The sequence below is a fragment of the Megalops cyprinoides genome, chromosome 12 (assembly GCF_013368585.1).
Source record: "Megalops cyprinoides isolate fMegCyp1 chromosome 12, fMegCyp1.pri, whole genome shotgun sequence".
NCBI classification, from domain to species: Eukaryota; Metazoa; Chordata; class Actinopteri; order Elopiformes; family Megalopidae; genus Megalops; species Megalops cyprinoides.
In genome coordinates this window covers 21,376,710-21,396,365 of record NC_050594.1, presented here as the reverse complement: position 1 = coordinate 21,396,365, position 19,656 = coordinate 21,376,710, and the positions used below count along the sequence as shown (strand labels likewise).

Below are 19,656 nucleotides of genomic sequence, written 5' to 3'. Positions count from 1 at the left end.
GGTTCATCTATCTGCCAGGTGTCAAATATGCAAGTCTTTGATCGGCTCATCACAGAGTTGCCACCATTCATCACCCTGCCGGCACACTGCACTGCCCTCTTCTGCCAGACCGGCCCCATGATTGGTAAAGCTCACCACCCCCCACACCCCAATGCTTCAACCCAACTGCCATCATGGAGCTGCACCTGTCACACATCTCACCCTTCACCTTCCACCTCTGCACGGTACTCATATGGTAGACACAAAGCAGTTAGCGCTATCAGTAATGCAGAGGCTCCCAGATGGTAATCTGGAACTGACATTTGCATTCACACAGTGACACTGTTAAGATATGACTGTTATTCCACAGCAACTGTAACTACAAAAACTGACAGTCAAAACTATTCATCTTAACTTGCTGAACATATTCTATTGTCATAACTGCAGTGTTGAAGCATTCAAAGAACACTGCTGGTATGTGATTTCACAGCTGGCTGCTTGAATGCAGATACCCTTGTCTATGTTGTGAATGTTTCAAGGGGGCACCTCATATGTTAGACTTCAACAAATACATGGTACGACATATGGGTTTATAAGGAGGTGCAGAGCGATGTCTCTTACTCTGAATAACGCTGAGTCCAAACAGGTGACAATCCTTGAGTCTGAGGAGGTCACACACCTGGACGAGCAGCTCCTGACACAACGTCTTCACCTGTGTAGACCGCACATGCATTACAGACAAATAATTCAACATGGCACTGAAGATGCTAACATACACCTTATATCCCACCCAATAACATTACACTACATTAGTCATTTAGCAAACGCTCTTATCCAGAGCTACTTACCCAGATTACAATTCTTTAACATGTTATCCATTTATACAGCTAGACATTTACTGAGGCAATTCTGGGATGAGTGCTTTGCCTTGGTACAGCAGCGGTGCCCCAGCAGGGAATCGTACCAGCAACTTTTCGGTTATGAACCCTGTTCTTTACCACTGTGTCACACTGCCGTCCCTAACATGTTAACGTGTTAAAATACCTCTTAGCATGTTAAATACTTCTTTAACTGTCATCCTGAACATCCACCACCATTAGCACCTTATATGAACATGGCTGACAAGGGCAGGGACTGAGACAGCAGGGGCAGCTGAAGGAGGCGTGACTCACGTTGACAATGATGTTGAGCGTGTCGTCATTGGGGAGGAAGACACAGACACAGCGGCGGTCCTGCATGGTTTTGTTGTTGTGGAAGTTCAGTTTGTTCATCTTCGTCCGGCTGGGACAGTACCCGTGCGGTGGGCGCCAGGCCCCGTGCCCACCCCTCTCTCTCTCAGCTGTGGCCACAGACAGCAGTGCCAGCGCCTGACTTGTCAGCACTCCAGCGGGGACATGTGGGCCAAGGCATGGGGGACACGGCCAGGAGGAGCAGCTGAAGAGGGAGAGAGAGAGAGAGAGAGAGAGAGAGGGAGTGAGCAGATGACGTAAACCGTACCTGGAGTACCTGCAGTTTTCAAACTCAGCGCTTTGAAGAGAACAGGGCCGCCAGTGCTAAAAAAGCTGCTCGCTGGCACAAAATATGCCAATTAAATAGGTCAACAAATAAAAAAAATGTTCTGTTTGAACTTAAAATACACTTTTAAAATCGTTTTTTTATTACAGGAAGTGCTTATGAACCTCTAGTTTTTTTTACAAGCAATTTACAGTGATAGAAAGCATGCGTGTTTGATTGCGTCGGTCTGGAGCCTGAAACACATTCAAGACTGAGTTACATGAGCAGGGCTTAAGCTGTGCAGAAACAGCTGTGCGGAATCCAAAATTCCCATTCTAAGGCGGCATAAACCAGGAGCTCCCGCTCTGTGTGACACTGCATGTACTCAGAACATGCAGACAAACAATTACAGATACACTACACATGCCTTCGGTTCCGGCATGTTTGCCGCATGGTCTTGTCATGAAAATAACTCCCAGCGAATTCATAGGTCTCATTTTCTAATTTGCATTTGTAAGGGTGTCAGGCATTCAAACAACTGCCTCAGTGGTTTTGAGACATCAAATAACTTCTCACAAAAGGCGCAAATACAGCATCATTAAAGGGACTTATCCAACGCTTGCTAGGAGCACAAACATATCTTTTGTTATATATGTATATGCTATCATATACAGTATTTGACACCTATACAAAAACAGATGTTTACACAGCCTAAGTTTCCATGCCTAATTGCTGTTTTGTGTCCTGTTACTCACACTTGGATTTTAAATAAAGACATTGTAAACTTGACTCACTTAATGATCCTTCCAAAGCAATAACAGTAAACAATGTACATATGTACTTACATGGGGGTCTTTGACTTTGTTTTAATATTTGTTAGTCTTTCTAGTGTTTATTTTTTTGTTGAGGTGACTGAGGCGAGCGACCTCCAGGCATAACTGTAATAACTACACTTTTAGGATTTAGAGATTAGCCTTTTTTACTGAAAACTGCTTGCTGTTGAATTAATTAAAAGATGAAGATTACAGATGCTTATTTGATTGTTAATGACTAATTCATTCAGCCGTTTCCCCTTTAAACAATTTAAAAAGCTATAGATAAACACTTGATTAAAAAAAATTATATTTGAAAAGACGGTGTTAGTTGTGAAATAAATATATAGAGACACATATTTACACACTAATATAAAAAATGTACTGCTCAGTAAATATATTTCATTTTAACATATCTGCATGTTTGTAAAAGACTTTTTCCTGTGGAAGAAATAGAGGTCTGAAACATGTCAAGACATTTTTTTGAGTTAAATATATTATATACATACTTGAGTCCAGGGGTGGTGGTCCAAAATACTTATCTTTCTAATGTGTATTTGTTTATTTTCGATTTGAACTTTGTCTTCTAGCACTTGGGTTTTTCCATTCTTGAGTACTCCATCAGTACACATGCTTGAAACGTTCATCTGCAAGCGTTACTGCTTATTTACATTGCTAGATTTATTTGGCTTCTTCTTACTGTGCTATGGTCAGACAAATCTATGGACCACTACTGGACATCCAGTGCCACTTCAGCAACTTCACACTGCGATCCTGCTGGCAATGATTATACAAATCTTAACTTTGTTTTGTATTGGTGTGAAGTGCTCTAAAGATTAACAAACAGCAACACAGTTACATTAACCTCAGTTGAGAAAACGCTGCACACTGGCACATATACAAACATTTTTAGATAAAAACCCCAGTGTCTCTGCATCCCCGATTGCCTCTGTCAGGTGGTAACATCTGCCAGCGGAGGAACTGTAGGAACACCTACGACAATGTGTGTGTGTGTGTGTGTGTGTGTGTGTGTGTGTGAGTGGGGGGCTGGGGGGCTCACGAGTCAACAATCTGATTCTCCGCAAATGCTGCAATTGGGCGAAATTATGTGAAATGGAAGCAGCTGTGCGACAATGCAGGGTTTACACAACTGTTGGCAATTGAGGCCAGTTAACATGGCGCAAACACAAAGGCTTTTCATGCCTCTGCTGCTGTGATGGGGCTGGCCTCAGGACAGTGTGACTGTCATCAGTGAGCGACACCTAGCAGAGGTGTGAGCGGCGACACGACTGCCTGAGGAATGCGAAATCTGAATCAGTGCAGATTCCAAAGCCTTGCTCACAATGACCTGCCACAGCTGTATGTGTGCCACTCTAATCAGACCCAATATGGTGGTTTGTTTTTGAGACAATTCTCACCTACTGCTCAGGTGCTCAAGTGCCACTGACCCCATGTTTGTTGATGCCTATGCCTACGCCTACAGACATTGAATCTGTTTGCAAATAACATACAAGACCATCTTTTGCTCATTACCCTGGCATTGAAGAATTTTACATAATAAACATGCCCGCTTCTGCTTAATTCACCTGAGCTGAAGCGAGCAAACTGTTATATCTGGGGCTGGTCAATGTACTGCCAGCCTGGATAAATTTGCTGTAAAAATAGCTCGGCTCAGCTACTACTGAACTATGGCTGAGGTAGGTCAGTGGAAACACGGCTTAAGTCAAATTTAAGAGCACCTTGTAAGAAGAGCACCTTGTAAGACGATCATTCTCAAATGAAGTCAATTCCTTTTCCAGCAAGGGATTTTCTGCTGACTAACACATGAAAATCCCTCACTGCTGGCAATAGTTGGCCAGTTCCAAAATGCCAGTTATGTTTTTCATAGCATATGGGGGAAAGGCTCTCCACAGACCAAAAAAGATTGCCCTCAGGGGTGAGACATAAAGACAATGGGGCAAACCACAAAATAAAAAGTGGCTTCAAAATCTGTCTTTGAGCTCCAAAGCAGTCAAGTCTTATCATGCTTGAGTATTTGGTGATCACATCCTTCTCTACTACTGCTTAATACTACAGCTAGCCTTCACTCTTCACTCACCAAGTCATACAATTACAGTGTGCAGCCAGCACCCCTCCAGCTTCTTTGGAAACGACCCAGGTCTTAAGTGTGTTAATCTTTGGTAAGGATTAACTTGTAAGTGTCATCCAAAAAAAACAAGTAAATACAGCAAGTAAAAGGAAATGCCTGTAAAAATGGACTGTAAAAATTCAGTCCAAACTGTTGTAACTATTTACTTTATGCACATACCAACATCTGGTTATATGGAATACTCGACTTTAATGTTGAGAATTTTGTGACGATAGTATTATGATGTGAATCTCAAATTCAATTTGGAGACCACTGGGGTCATTTTCACAACTAAACTGCTGGTTGCTGGCTAACAATAATGGCTGGGATCAAAGGAGTGATCTATGTAGAGAATACAGCAACTGTTCAAAGAGGTCACTTGCCCTTGCGTAGCTCATTTAATTGTTCTGATTCTGTTCTGACGCAGATGATCTTGAACCCACTGAAAGACAAAGAAGCTGTACTCTTCTCTCATCTGATTCTCTATGTAGAATGATGTTCCAATGACTAACCAGGCAGGTTTACTTAGTTCTTAAACCCTGTCAAAAAGTTCTACACCACCACACAAGGTAATTTTCGGTTTCTCTCAATTCTGAGTATTCAGTTCCAGGTGGTAAAGATGCAGACTGAAATTTCAGGAAGTGGTAACCTTCATTACAATGTGTTTCACACTGATTATTAGGAGAGATGTGTCATCTACACAAGAGGCCGAAGAGGAGTCTCATTATCAGGTACTTTAATGCAAAGGCTAATGTGGGGTGTGACAGGTCATTAGGACCCTGGTCATGTGACCACAAGGTTCTGGGGTCAAATCATAAGCAGTCCAAATAACATCCCACCAGACATACAGCCCATAGTTTGGACTATTAGTGTGCTTGGTAAATAAAACTGTTACCTCCTCCCTAGCACTGTCTGTACAGAACATGATATTTCAGAACAATTAAAAAAGAAATGGATTGGAACAAAGCTCATCAGCAAACAAGCATTGCCTAGCAACACCACATAATAATTCTTTGTGAAATGTAACTACTATAATTAAGTCATCACCGGATAAAGGCATCTGTTAAGCAGATAACTTTGTGTAAGGCAGGGCTCCTACCAAATCCTGGCCATCGATTCCACTGTGATGCGAGCATTACAGCCAATTCAATTACTCCAGAGCAGCGAGTAGCACAGCACTCAGCAAGGTGATGGGCACTCAGCTTATAATGTGTGGTATTGACTGCAATCAGGGAAAGAGCCTCAGGATTGATCGGGCAGCAGCTGGGGAAGGAGTTTTACCAGTAACATCTGGTGATCTGAGCTAAATCTTCTGTTCCGCCCACTAATTACCAGAAAAAAAATCACTACTGCTTTCATGTGTTTTTCATATTTCGTATGGTAAAAACAAATACTATAAATGCCCATAAAACTACCCATAAGGCACAAGCTGGCGTCTTTCAGAGATGTTCCGAGTTCCATCCTTGTGTTGTTTTGTCTGCACACCCACAGGGTTGGTAATGCCGGAGGGACACATGTGGATATAGCCTATAGTCTATGAGTAAATGACAAATGACATGCATTTAACTCTAATCATATGCAGTACACATGCCTGTTGTCCCACAGTAACCTTGTGGTACTGCCACATACCCTTCAGCACAGTGAAGTGATGCATTCCTTGTCTCCCTACCATATGCCCCTCATTAGGGAAGAGCAATCAGGGAGGTGTGATGGCACGGGGGTTAATTAGGGATGAAATGCAACAAATTGGATCACTGACTCCAATTCCTCCATACCTTCCCCCCTCACGCCAATACACACAACAAACAGGACTGACTCCAGCTATTTACTCCCCTCACAAAGCCTGCCACAGCAACTAGCTTGTTGTTTCAGATGCATGTTTGAGAGAGAATATCACACATCATGATTAAAAGAATTAAGACATTGCTTGCAGACTGTCTATAAAAACAAAGCAAGTTAAAGCTGTTGTGATCTTAGGCAATGTTGTATCTGGAGTTATATGCAAACAACAGTAATCCCTGCTTGGATTTTGGGTTTTAGCGCAGGGATGACTAAGGACTTGTCTGTACTACTCTATAAAGCCGGGCTGCACTATTCTACCGTTGGGTCAAAGTAATCTGACCTTGGGCAGACACCGAGCAGTCACTGCAAATGATTTTTAGAGGTGTCATGTCTAGCCTCCCGGTGAGACATAGTTACATCAGCACTTAAGTGAAGTGAATTTCTTTCATGCTTGTAAGAACAGATGCAAGAGGCAAAGTTTTGCGCATTCGATCATGAGCAGGAGCAGACTCTGCTAAATTGCCACTCTTATCCCACACGTCCTCTGCCTATAAAATGTGCACACCCCTCCCCAGCGTTGTGTGAGGAACAGGTCCAGCTAATAAAAGGAGTGCGGCCCCCCTCTCCTCCTGCTCCCAGCACAGCATTGTGACGCAACGTTCTCACACAGCACGGCTGCCACGGCCATTTCCTGCCATTCAGCCCGGGCCCGGAGCCACTTCCACCAAAAACTCTGTCAACGTGGCAGGCTGCTGAGGCCCGGCGCAAACCTACAATCACACAGAGACGCACGGAGAGACTGAAAACTCCTCCGCTTGTTCAACATCAGCGAAAGGCAAGAAGGGTTGGGGGGGGGGGGCAATGCCCCTGTGCTCCCGTACACAATGAAGGACGGCAGCTGAGCCAGCCAAATTTCTTCCAGATCTAAGCTGGCACTCTGAAAGAAAGACAGAGAGAGAGAGAGAGAGAGAGAGAGGGATGAAGTAAGTAGAGAGTGAGAGAGAGCAAGAGAGACAGAGCATGAGAGAAGGGGGAGAGAGAGGGAGAGCGAGCTCAAAGCAGAGCCAGGAAAAAAAGTGCTGCAGTCAGGAGAATTCCACCCTAACATCTGCTTCTCATTCCAACAATGGAGCCCTTTGATTCGCGTGAGTGGACCACACCGCCGTCTCCGAGTCCCTGCGACCCCACCAGCATGCACGCTGGAATTTCGGATCGCTCCACGGGACATGCCGTCCCAGCCTCCTGACCCCAGGATTCCCCGCCGGAACTTTATGGATCGAGGCAGGGGGGCAGGGGGCAAGGAGGGAAGGAAGCTAAAATATTCCAAAAAGATGTCTACTTCTCAATCTTCACACCATGTTCGAAAAGAGCATTCATATAGGATAACACTCTGCATGTTTATTTTTATTTCTTATCATTTCCCCCTTTTCACCCAACTTCAGCAAGTTACTCATTTAGGTTTGTTACTAACACAACAACCACTGAACCCATTCAGGATCACATTGTGAGGCATGTGCAACTCTCTGCAACACACGCAAGCCTAATTTCTATTATGTGCACTACAAGTCCCACAGTGCATCAGGAGGCAAACGCTATTGGAGGAGAAACACATCTTTCCAACAGTGAGTAACTTCCAGGCAGTGCCAGGGTTCTGAGAGTAGAGTGGCGAGGGGAATCTTGCCGACCTACTCACCCTTATCCCCAGCGGAATGAAGCCCATTTGTTCCACTGATGTGGGCTCCCGCTCATTTTCGGCAAATGACACAGTGTGGAAACCGGGCCATGGGACCCAGCCTGTACAACAATGCAGGTTTACGGCTTTATTGAATTGTAAACATAAGTATAAGGGAATAATCTGGATGACAAGGAATTGTACTCTTAAACTGTAAACAAGATTAAAAAGAGAGAGAGCTGAAGTGGACCAGATACAACAGTACGCGGTCACAAGTAACAGGTGTTCATTCATATTACTGAACATGATCATGTTAACTCCCTCCTACATTGCCCTGGATTCAGTTGACAAAGTTTGAATACCATATAATGAGAAATACACTGAAGCAAAGTTTGCATGTCTATGGCTGAACACCCTTTTATTTATTAATTAAATCTATTATCTCTTGCCACAAATCTTACAATAAAACTAATTGAACTGCTGAAAGGTGGTTCTGAATTTCAGCTTCACACTGATAGGAAAGCAGTACAGATTAGCAGATTTGTGATCATGATTTTCAATTAAAGTATTACAATTCACCTCACTGTCAGTCTCATTGTCCAAACAGTAAGTCTCATTGTCCAAACAGACTTACAGAGAGTAAATTTAACTGCTAATATTAGCTGACGATAGAGTACCCAAGTCCTGGATGTTACTGTTAGGATGTTAGGATCTCACTTTACAATAACAAAGCCTACTGTATCTCACACCCAGGAGAGACATAGATAAAGAGGGGGAGAGAGGGAGGAAGGATGGCACTGCAGCCTTGAAGGCTAAGGCCCATCTCTGCTCACAGGCAGGGCGGGGGTGGAAATGGGCAGAGAAGGCCAATGATTAAATATTTATGGGCTCGCTGGACCCAGTGTGAACTGGCAGTGGAGGACAGTGCGAAAGGACTGCCAGCTTTATAAATAGTGCCGTGAGCTCAACCCGCTCGCATGCCTGAGCAGCTCTGGCCCTGCTGCTGAAGCCCAAAACTCGGTTAGGGTCCTGGTCACTGCACTGAACCAATCCAACCAGTCATTTATTCCCCTTCACCTCTTCAGCTAATACCCTGACACATAAGCCAGGTAACAAGCAAAATGGAAGGGCTGCAAGGCTGTCTTACACAAGTCTTCTAAACAAACTGATGAAGATACACAGAAAAACCCTCCTTCTCCATCTTGCTCTGCTTTGCACTCACCCCCTTTCAGGGTGACTTGCATTGCTTATATTTGCCACTTTTTTGCCACATTTCCACCAGAATTTTTTACTGAAGCAATTTGGCTTGCCATAAAGGGCACGAGAACAGGAATAGTGTTCCAGTATTCCTATTTCCTAACCAGCTTTATGCACATAAAAACTCTCATCACAGAAAACATTTGAGATGTGTAATACCATGGTTGCAATTTCCCCTTGTGTAGACCACTAAAGTACGCATTAGTTTGGCAGCTAGCTGGAACATAAATTTTGTACCTATCCTGCCGGTTCAGCTATTAGCTAGCTCACTAATTACACTGGTGATGGTTGTTTACTAGTTACCAGCTATTGACTAATGCAATGTAAAATGAAGGAAATTTCCTCCAAAATTTTTCATTTGATTTTATGTATGTGATAGTTAATTTGGTAACCTTTGGTATCAAATTAAGTGCTGTATTTGCACAACTACAAAAAGTACTATTCTGGTTTATATTAAGTTAATCTGATGTAGTCTGTACTGGCATCTGAGGAGCTGAAGAACCGAAACCTCGATGCTCTGTGTCAATGGCAATTTTGAGTACTACCAAATTCCAATGTGCGGACAGTTCTGTCTGTAGTACCTACTGCCCCTCTCTCATGGGGAGAATCACCATTCCTAAATCACCTCTGTGGAGTTCTCTCTGAAGCCATAGCTGTGTTATATAACCGTGAAGAGCGCAAGGCCCATATGAGGGATGGAGCCACAAAGAAGTTCATGTTGTTCTAAAGGCCATTAGCTTCTGGAGCTGTGCCATTATTCATTCCCCAACGTGCAAATGGGACTCGGCAGATTTACAGATTTACATCCAGAGAGGACTGCCCTACGCTAAAGGACCACAGTGCCCACGGAGGGGGCAGAGACGAAGTGCTGGACCCAAAGGGAAGATGAAGGGAGTGCTGGAAGAGAGAAAGATGAATGGAGTGGAGGAATGGAGAGAGAGAAGAAGGGAGCTGTGGACGAGCAAGATAAATGGAGCACAGCAAGCAGACCCTCTGAAATGTTGACATTTGCTCTGCAGCTCAGAGAATAGCTACTGTTCTGAATGATAAGAGAAAGCTTTGCCTTACCCAGGCAAAATTACCATAAGTAAAACAAACAGATATGGCTCTAATACTATGAATATGCCAAATGAATAAATGTATGAATTCTAATTAATATTCAACATATAAATTCCTTTCCTCGTGTTAGTAAACACGGATGTGAGAGAGTGTGGTGATTGCTTTTCAGTGTTACTTGGCATTGTTTGCTGATGCTAACATGATGCAACAGTTGGCACACTGAGGCTATATGAGGCTGTGGTCTCTCTCTCTCTCTCTCTCTCTCTCTCTCAAAATAATGTGCCTCCCCTGTTTCATGCGGTCTTCTGCCTCAGCCAACAACCAAATGATCTGAACAAGAGTGCCCACTGGGCAAATACATAACCGTTCCATTTTATTTACTTAGCACTCTGCCATCTGCTAATGGTAGCAGATAAATAGGCCTTCTCATTCTTGCCCACTTCACAGTCAACAGCGTGTTCAAACTGCGACAGCTGTGAGCGCTAATTACCGCTAAAGGAGCAGGAGTCACTCAAAGTGTGGATTCCTCCAGCTCTTACACTCATGACCTGAGGGGCAGAGGTGAAATGTTAGGGCCTGGCACCCACAGTATGCGTTTATTAGTTACAGCGTGGGTCTCACAAAGCACACTTGTTCTGAATTGCTAATCTAATATTTGAAGAGTAAACACTTATTCTAAGCCTTATTCAATAAAAATGTCACGCTCGTTAGCAGACAGATCAGTGCAGTGCAACATGGTGGCCCCACACCAGGGTGAGCGTGCCAGGAAAGCCTAACAACATTTTTAAAATGTCACCCAGTACTCCCTGAATGAGTTGTCACCACAAGAAGCCTTATCAAGGGGTCTGACACATCATGAAATAAAAAAACTGAATCCTCACATTCACATTTCTGTTTTTTTGTTCAATATTTCACCACCACTGTCTCTATCACACTCACTCTCTTATATTCACAGTTCATGCCTAGGGTTGGGTATTGTTTTAATTTTATCGATTCCGATTCCGCTTATCGATTCCAATTCCAATTCTGCTTATTCTTGCTTATCGCAAGACATCAAACACTGTACAGTCTTTCAGATCGACGCCGTGCTGCCTTAAATGTTTGGTCAGATTTGATGTGTAACCTGACTTGCAGCTAATTAGCTTCCCACATGCATTGCATTTTGCATTGTCGTCATCTACTTTTCTAAAGTGAAGCCACACGTTTGACCATTTCCCAAGGTACATCTTTCACGCTGTTGTGACATTAGCCATGCATGCTAGCTCGTATTTAACCCTTTCGCACATAACTTATTTTTATGCTATGTAGCGCACATGTTACGTTGCATGGTTCATTATGTTTTCATCAGCGATAAGCTTCTCATTGTTTTCAGTTAGCATCAGCTATATTTTTAACGTTAAATCGCTGTTTCCTCAAAGCTAAAATTAGCTAGAATTTTTCTAATCTAGTGTTCTAATTGCACCGGTTTTAGCATACGTGCTAAACAGCTAATCACACCAGAGTGTGACCGTACACGCGAAAGGGCTAAACAAATGGACACAAATGGACAATGGCAATAATAAAGGGTTATTGCGTTTAGGAACCGATAAGCAGAACCGAAACCGAAACCGAGTACCCGGTACTTGGCATTTTGGATTCGGTTCTAATTTGGAACTGAGTTTCGGTTCCCAAACCTATTCATGCCAAAACATACCTCTCATATTGGCCATCCCCGAGTCTCTGTATTAACCAAGAAGAAGTTACTGTTAGAATCAGCCTTGTAATCCAGAGGTTGTTCACTTCCAAGGGCTTTACGCACCTGCCATTTCCCCCAGCAGCATACAGACCAACCTGCCTGTTTCCTATTTACTTCCGACGTGGCATCAACCCACTCCTATGCGCTTCATCAACAACAGGTGGAACCTACTGCAGAAAGACCATGTGAAGATTCCACTGCCTCTCCCCCCTATTGAGCCAATGAGTAGTATGCATCTTCTTGACAGGGAATGCCCTGTATAATACCACTATATTTAGACTGTGGAAGAAAGTGGCAGTGGCAGAAGTACAGAGGTTATGGAGAGGTACAGATGCTCTGCTAGGGTTTAAACATTCCTGCAACAAAACGGTACCTGAATCTACAATATATACAGGACTGCCAGTCATTTTCTTTTACAACAGCACAAACTAGACCTTGATCTAAAAAATCACAACCTGGACTTCTTCACTGGGACATCTCCATGTGAATTTGATCATTCCAAGTACTAGAAATCCCAAACAGTAGAGAGAGAGAGAACAAATGCAGCAACACAAGAGAACCATGAAATGTATGTACTGTAATATGCATCCTCACAGGCAAAGACACCTTTTCTCCTTTTACTGCAATTGCATCCCTCTCCCCAGGTCTCAGAAACAGGAAAGGCTGTATTCTTGCAAGCAGGAGCCCCACATTCAACTGTGAATCCTGTTCTTTGATAACAGTCCATGCTGGAATTCACAACTGAATGGGCTAGTATAAATTATTCTTCACCTCTAAGCATTTCCAGGACAACCAGGGCTGGTCATTCAATGCGGCAGTGATGTATACGCATTTAAAGAGAGCCAGCTTGCAGATTATACAGCGCTTCTCTAATACCCTCTCTTATCAGCATTGCAGCATTTTCGAGCTTGGCGTCTTTGAAGTGAACAAATAAACACAGATTTACGTAAAGTCTAAAGTAATAGATAGCAGAGCTCTCTGACTGATGGTTGCATCTGAAGCAAGCCTTTGTGTCTGGGAAGAGGAAAGAAATAGCCTTGCAGCAGGGTGACATCAGCAGAGATGATAGCTTAACAGGCATGTTCAAGGCTGTTTCAGGGTAAAAAGTTGACTTACCAGTAAGATTTAATTGAGAACTATCACAGTTTATAATTATACGTTTCCATCTGCAGATAATACCGTTGAGCTATCACATTATAGAAGTTTCAAGTGCCATATTGTGATACTCTTCTGTATTACAACTGTGTATATTTGAACACATTACAATGTAATTTCAAGTGTTTTACCTATTGTACAGCAAAAGCACATAACAAAAAGTTTTAATAACTTATGTCAGATAGAAACCTATAATTTCCCCAATAGTAGCAATTAATTAATAAAATTGTTGTTGATGTTTTTTAGTTTAATATAATTGTTTCCAAACATACACTGGATGCACAGAGTTAATGTAAGAAATTTAATAATAAATTCTGCTAACACTCTTCCAGTCCTTTGGAGTAGCAAAAGCTGAAACAAAAGAAAACTAATTAAATACCTTAACTTTATTAAACCATTTAACTTTTGTAGAAAGGGTTAATGTCCAATGTTAGGAACATTAACCAGCTACAGGTGACATCAGTCACTTATTTCAGTAACTACAATGCATACCCATAAGTTATTTCAGTTACCTGGATACAACTGGCAAGTTATCAAGATAATTAACAGCTGTTCCTATTATAGAATTTGTGTTTCAAAGTTTGATACTAACATTAGATATCAGACAAGAGTTCTCGTAATGCTGTTGGCTAGCAGTCTGCTAAAATGCTGGCTAGGCATACACTCCACATCTGAGTAAATGAATTTAATTACGTGTGTGGCAATACATCCTAAATAAAAGTGCAAGTGGGAATGTTTTGCCTGATCATCTTTCATGTCATAAATAAGCCAATGTTTTTTAAGACCAGGATGCACTGAGGGTTTGAACACTGTCCTAGTTTTCCCATCCCTGAGCATGCCAACACTGTTCTATCCTGCAATTCATCATCACCAGGTTTAAGAAGGTCAAAAGGTCAGTTCACACCCTGAATCACATAAACAACCCATTGTGATTCAAGGTGTTTTGTAAGAGATGGCAAACGGTTTGCTCAGCTTCAGAATATACGTGACCACATAAAGATTACCCTCACCTCCAGTGAGGAATAGTGAGGAAACCTATCCTCGGTGTGGTGGCAATATGTGGCGCAATACCAAGTGTAGCACTCCACTCTCAGGTACATAATGTTCATAGATTATCATGGGTACACTGCAGATATTAGTTTTAATTTAATAAAACATACATAGAAAAGTGTATGCAAGTAAATAGCTCTACGACCTCTGTTCACTGCACATGGTAAGCAACAAATTGAATTCATTTAAAAATTTTACCCACATTACATTCATAATCTTTGCAGTTGGAATATAACTTTGGTCCAAGGAAATACGGCCAAGTATAATTTACATACTATCTACCATTACAAAAACTGTACCTTGTTTGTAATCCTGTATTTGAGAAAAGTATCTCCATCAACTAAAAACTTCTAAAAACTGCTGACTTTTTTCAACACGCACACACAGAATATACCAAAGCAGCAGTTTAAAGGTTAGACTGAATAAACACCCCAAAGCTGCTCCACATTTTGGCTAAGCTGAACATTCAGCCACCTATTAAGCATATTATTTACAGGCTTTACAGAAAGGTGAGCTATAATTGAACCCTCTTAACATCTGGCTCCCATGTGATGAGGTAAACGAATGGAATAAAACAAGAAATACTACACACCTCAACCGACACAGCGTCCAGACATGTTTCAGCAGAACACTCAGTGTTGGCGCACATAGTTTCCCCCTTTCCTGTACAATACAAACTGCCGCTCTGCATTCCTTCCCCTGAATGTGTGAGTATCCCAGAGAGCAGCCCACAGGAGCTCCCATTCACAGGAGAGAATGGAAACCTGTCTGGTGATTATTCACCAATACAAGAAGGGAAAGACTATTGTCATTTACATACTGTGGGAGTTTCATTTTCTTTTTTTTCCCCTAGTGACAGATTTCATTGCAGTTATATTTTGGCAATACTGTTGCAGAGCTTTTCATCGCGGGCTGTTTGTAACTTGTCCTGTCTACTGGAACAAACACAGACAACATGTCAGCTTGCTGTGGAACCGTCAGAAAGTAGACAAAGAGGCGCGTCAGAAATGCTGTGAGATTATTGGGTGTCATAAAACAGCCATCCTTAACTGACGGAGTGAATAGCAGGGCTTCCAAACCCCTGGTCGATTCCCGCATTTTATTCGGGGTTTCTTTTTAGTCACATTCCATTATAGCCACTGCTGTTTTCTACACTACACTTTCTACATCTCCACTGTAGCCAGCACTGGTTTGATTTCTGTCACTTCCTTGGTGATCTCAACCCTGCTGGGGTAATCCACACATCTGCCATTGTCCTGAACATGTATTATACAGTGCAATATTAAATTTGCAGGTCACATAAGCAAATTATTGCAAGTCAACTACAGGCCTGTGAGGGACAGTGGGAAATAAATTTTAAAAAATATATAGAGTAAATCATTGTTACTTATATGCCATTTTTAAGGATGAAAGTAACCACTGTTGTTGGTGTGTACTGGGGTAGTGAAGAAACTGAATCGTGTTGAACTGTAGGTGTTTGGAGCCGCAGGTTAACCCTATGCTGTCAACACTCTGTAGATGACTGAATTATTGATGCCTGCATCCTGCTTTTCACTATAAGGAGAGATAAAATACAAAGACAAACAATTCCACTGAAAAACCATAAGATAAATAACCAAGAGGGAAGTGATGCCTCTTTGTGATCTCTTTAGCTCTGACTGCACAAATGTGCATGAGGAATTGAACTACAGTGTCAAAAAGAACAGGTCTTCTCTTTCATATTGAGACTACCAGCATCTGTAATCCATCTGGCCCCACATTACTCAGGTCTGTTCACACCCACCTGACAGTGAAGGAGATAACACAATAACAATAAGGCAGAGATCGTTTTCCTCCTCGTCAAAAGTTAGATTTCAGAAATCCCATCTCTGTTCTGGAGCTGTTTTAGGTTACTAAGCCATTCATAATTCTTTAGTCTTCGAATACATTTTTTTTCTAAAGTGCTATCTTTTACCTTAGGCAAAGCAAAGGGAGAACAAAATCAGCTTCATTGTGTTACTGGAGGAATGAAGACAAAAATGAAAAACAATCTTCTCTTGCATATCCATTAGCCACTGTTTTTTAAAAACTGGAAATGCAAAACATTTTGCCAGAATAAACTCAGTCATCAAATTACACACGACACATCATTCCAACTAAATGTTGTAGAGTTTTAAAGTTATCTAACAAAACTCTTACCAGGGACAACATTAACCTCAAAAAAACAGTTATTCCTGAAGAGCCAGGGGCGGGAAGCAATTATCAGTGAATCAATTATAGGTTTGTATTTGCATGCAAATTGAGAAAGCTTAGCTCTCTGTTATAAAAGACCAGCCCCGGGCACCTGATCTGTATCTGCGGAAGGGCCACATGGACCTAAGCACAGACAATGGGAGGTCCACATGCCTGAGAGGCCCCTGAGTGGCTGCATCGAAGAGCAGCAGACAGCGGAAAAACTGACCTGTGGCAACACATTTCGGGTGGTGAGCAGTCTGAAATTTACCAGTAATAAACAGAATTTACTGCTGCATCAGTAATGCAAGTGCCATAATCTTGACATATTCACATATTCATGGAATTAGTCTTTTGACAGACCAACAGCACACCTTTGAGGTCAGCAGGCCATGTCAGTGTGGCACTGAGTGAAACTGTAGTTAAGGCTCTGATATCCCCAGGGTAATGGGTCTAAACCCCAACTGAACTGCTGCTCATGTTTGCTTGAATATAGGACTTCACCTGAATTGCCCTTAAAAACACATATATATAGCTAGCCACCAATCAGATACATGCCAGTAAATGTATACAGTCACTGTTTTCTGTACATAAGGAGGCAGTTTTGAACAAAAAGTTGCTTTGAACGCTTCCTTTATCCTTCCGTCACAGGCTGGACTTGACTTCCTGTCCAGACAGCACCTGCACTTTCCACCAGAGGAAGTCATGATGTCTACTCAAAAGATCTCTGCTTCTCTCATCACCACAACAATTAAGCTCAAAAACACATGCTGTTTATCCTCTGCCTGCACCCCTGCCTCCCCAGGACAGAAGAATTCAGTGACAGGGATGGAGATGCATGAAATGTCTGTATGCTTAATGACTTATTGGCAGGAGCACATCAGATTTATGAACACTGAGCAATAATCTGGATCAGCCTCACAGTAACAGGAAATCAGAATTCCTACTCACAGTTACAAATAGCCATTTCTAGGCCATTGTCTTGAATACACACCACAACTGAAAAGAGGCCAACTAGCAACTACATACATCTGTGGCAAGACTGAGAAAAACATCTTTTAAAATCCTACTGCAACCCTTTGAGGTCAGACTAAATTTGGAAGCATACAAATACATGGTCCCTACAGTGATGTAGTATGCAAGTAGTGTAAACAAGTAACACAGAAAGCTTTTTTCCCCTAAATTACTGCACACATTGTCATCTCTTTTCGGACAACAGAGAACAAACCGTGGTGTAATTAAAGATGAACAAAAAAGGTGTCAAACGGAAGGATTTTTAACATTAAAAAACTCTTGAACTGAAAAAAATCTATGTCAGAATACCAACATCACAGACACATTTACAGACATCCTGTACCTCCGTGCGTCCATAATTGAGCGCTAGTCTAATATTAAACTGACAGAAACCACAAGGAGGAAATTGCTCGCATTCCTGAATACTGAAGCCACTCGCAGTTTGTCCAAATTAGAGTGACTAAATCGAACCCTTAGGCGAAAAGACCAAGCAACAAATTTAAGAAAAATTCCGATTTAATCCATGGTCGTGTATAAGAGAGTTATAATACGCCCTACCAATTCATCGCCCATAAATTAAGGAACAATTCAACATCATATAGTGCTGGTCACGCAACAAATGACGACTTTCTCTATGATTCTACAATATATTGTCACCATTTTAAAATGGGTACCATTTGTTTTTTTAAAATGAGTAACATTCCGTTCCGACGTCCAGTACAATTTCCACGAGTCTGTATGCCACAGAATGCCATGCTTAAGGGGAGTTTCAACTGAAGATATGTCAAATTCATGTCATTAACGTCACACAGAAGCCTATATTTATTACAGAACAACATTACAGGGCTTTACATGACAGATGTGCACTCTAATGAACGTACCGTTGACAACAAAAAGTAATTATCAAAAATGTTTTTATATGGTGTGGTATTTTGTCGTTCTATCTATAGGCTTTTTAGGTTATTGCCACAGTTTAGAAATAAGCAGTTCCTATTACAGCTAAAAATGTAGAAGATTCCATTCCAACAGCAGCCAAAAATAAAGAAGCTAAAAAAGTGTGACCATTGCCCACTGGGTTTAAAACGGAAATCTGATGTAGGAGAGAAGTCATTTATTATCCGCATCGAACTTCTTCAACTTGTGAAAGCTGCAGTCATTGAACGCACTGTAATGGCATCATTATCGGACAGTGCCATACGCTTGAAATACGAATTCCATTTACTTGGAAACGGCTGCGGTTAAGAACATTTCATCGGAACATTTCACCTTGTGTTAAACGCTAAGCACGTTGGTCTGAAAATGTTCCATTTTTTAGTGGCACTTTCATCAGCTAACTACAGGCTTCAGTTGGTGAATATCACTGAATATTGCAGTAATGCAGCGATCACTCCCACGCTGATAGATCCGATAAAAACAAAGCAACTTAAGTTAGAGAGCATTCTGATCCATCGTGTTTGTCATAAACAAATCGATCGACCTGAAGAGAAAATAGTCTGACTTCTGTATCCCACACAGCACGAACGAAATGAATTAAAACATCGAGACTGCTATGTGTACAAGAAGAGATACTACAAAAGTATAACACCTCTGGAATGCGAACGAACAATACAAACCCCTAAAACTTAGTTAATCAGTGTAACATGAACGCGCTACATAAGCGGTTAAAACGTTTGCAAACATTCATCGCAACTTTGTAAGAGCGCACTGTTGAAAACGTAACTATGGCCCCATAGACAAAGCGACGGGGCAAATGTCAAAATTATTTGAAAATAGCTCTACTACTTACCCTTCATGTGCGAACAATTCGTCCTTTGCCTGATCTTAAAATAAATCCACTAAGATTTGCAAGGAGGATTGTAATTCCGATTTTCTTTCAACAAGACGAACACTCAGAATTTCTTCGAAGAAACGTCGCTTGCGCAGAGTGCCACATATCTATCCGAACTGTTACAAGTAGAGCTACAAGTGGAATTGGTGGAAGGGATACTTCATGGAATGACGCAAAGGGGAATGCACATCATTTCCAAATATTTGTTGAGAGCATGTTCTCCCATGTGACTTTCAAAAACGAAATGCTTCGTTTTCCAGGACTGCTTAAACGATTGAGTTTCTACCAGAAATGAATGTAACCGGGAAATGTCTTATAATTTCATTCATTATAAAATTTATCATGCGCGCCACCCCGTAAGGAACTCCGTTTAGTAGCGTCCACGACTGCCTGTCATTCCTCGCTTTCCCAGTGTAGGTTTACTGCAACACACTTAGCCTGACTGGTCCGTTGATGAAACGCTTTATGCGCCTCCTCCTT

General features: G+C 41.9%; 1 protein-coding gene across 1 annotated transcript in view; it reads right to left on the bottom strand.

The window, feature by feature from the left end:
• Positions 1-19,286, bottom strand: part of frmd6 (FERM domain containing 6) — a 30,263-nt gene extending 10,977 nt beyond the window's left edge. Inside the window, exons 1-3 of the mRNA XM_036542742.1 lie at positions 19,135-19,286; positions 1,152-1,413; positions 601-691 (exon numbers count right to left, since the gene is read on the bottom strand). Of these exons, the coding sequence (XP_036398635.1) occupies positions 601-691; positions 1,152-1,250 (190 nt within the window). The 5' untranslated portion in view covers positions 1,251-1,413; positions 19,135-19,286. The remainder of the gene's footprint in view (positions 1-600; positions 692-1,151; positions 1,414-19,134) is intronic.
• Between the last annotated feature and the right edge of the window lie 370 nt (positions 19,287-19,656).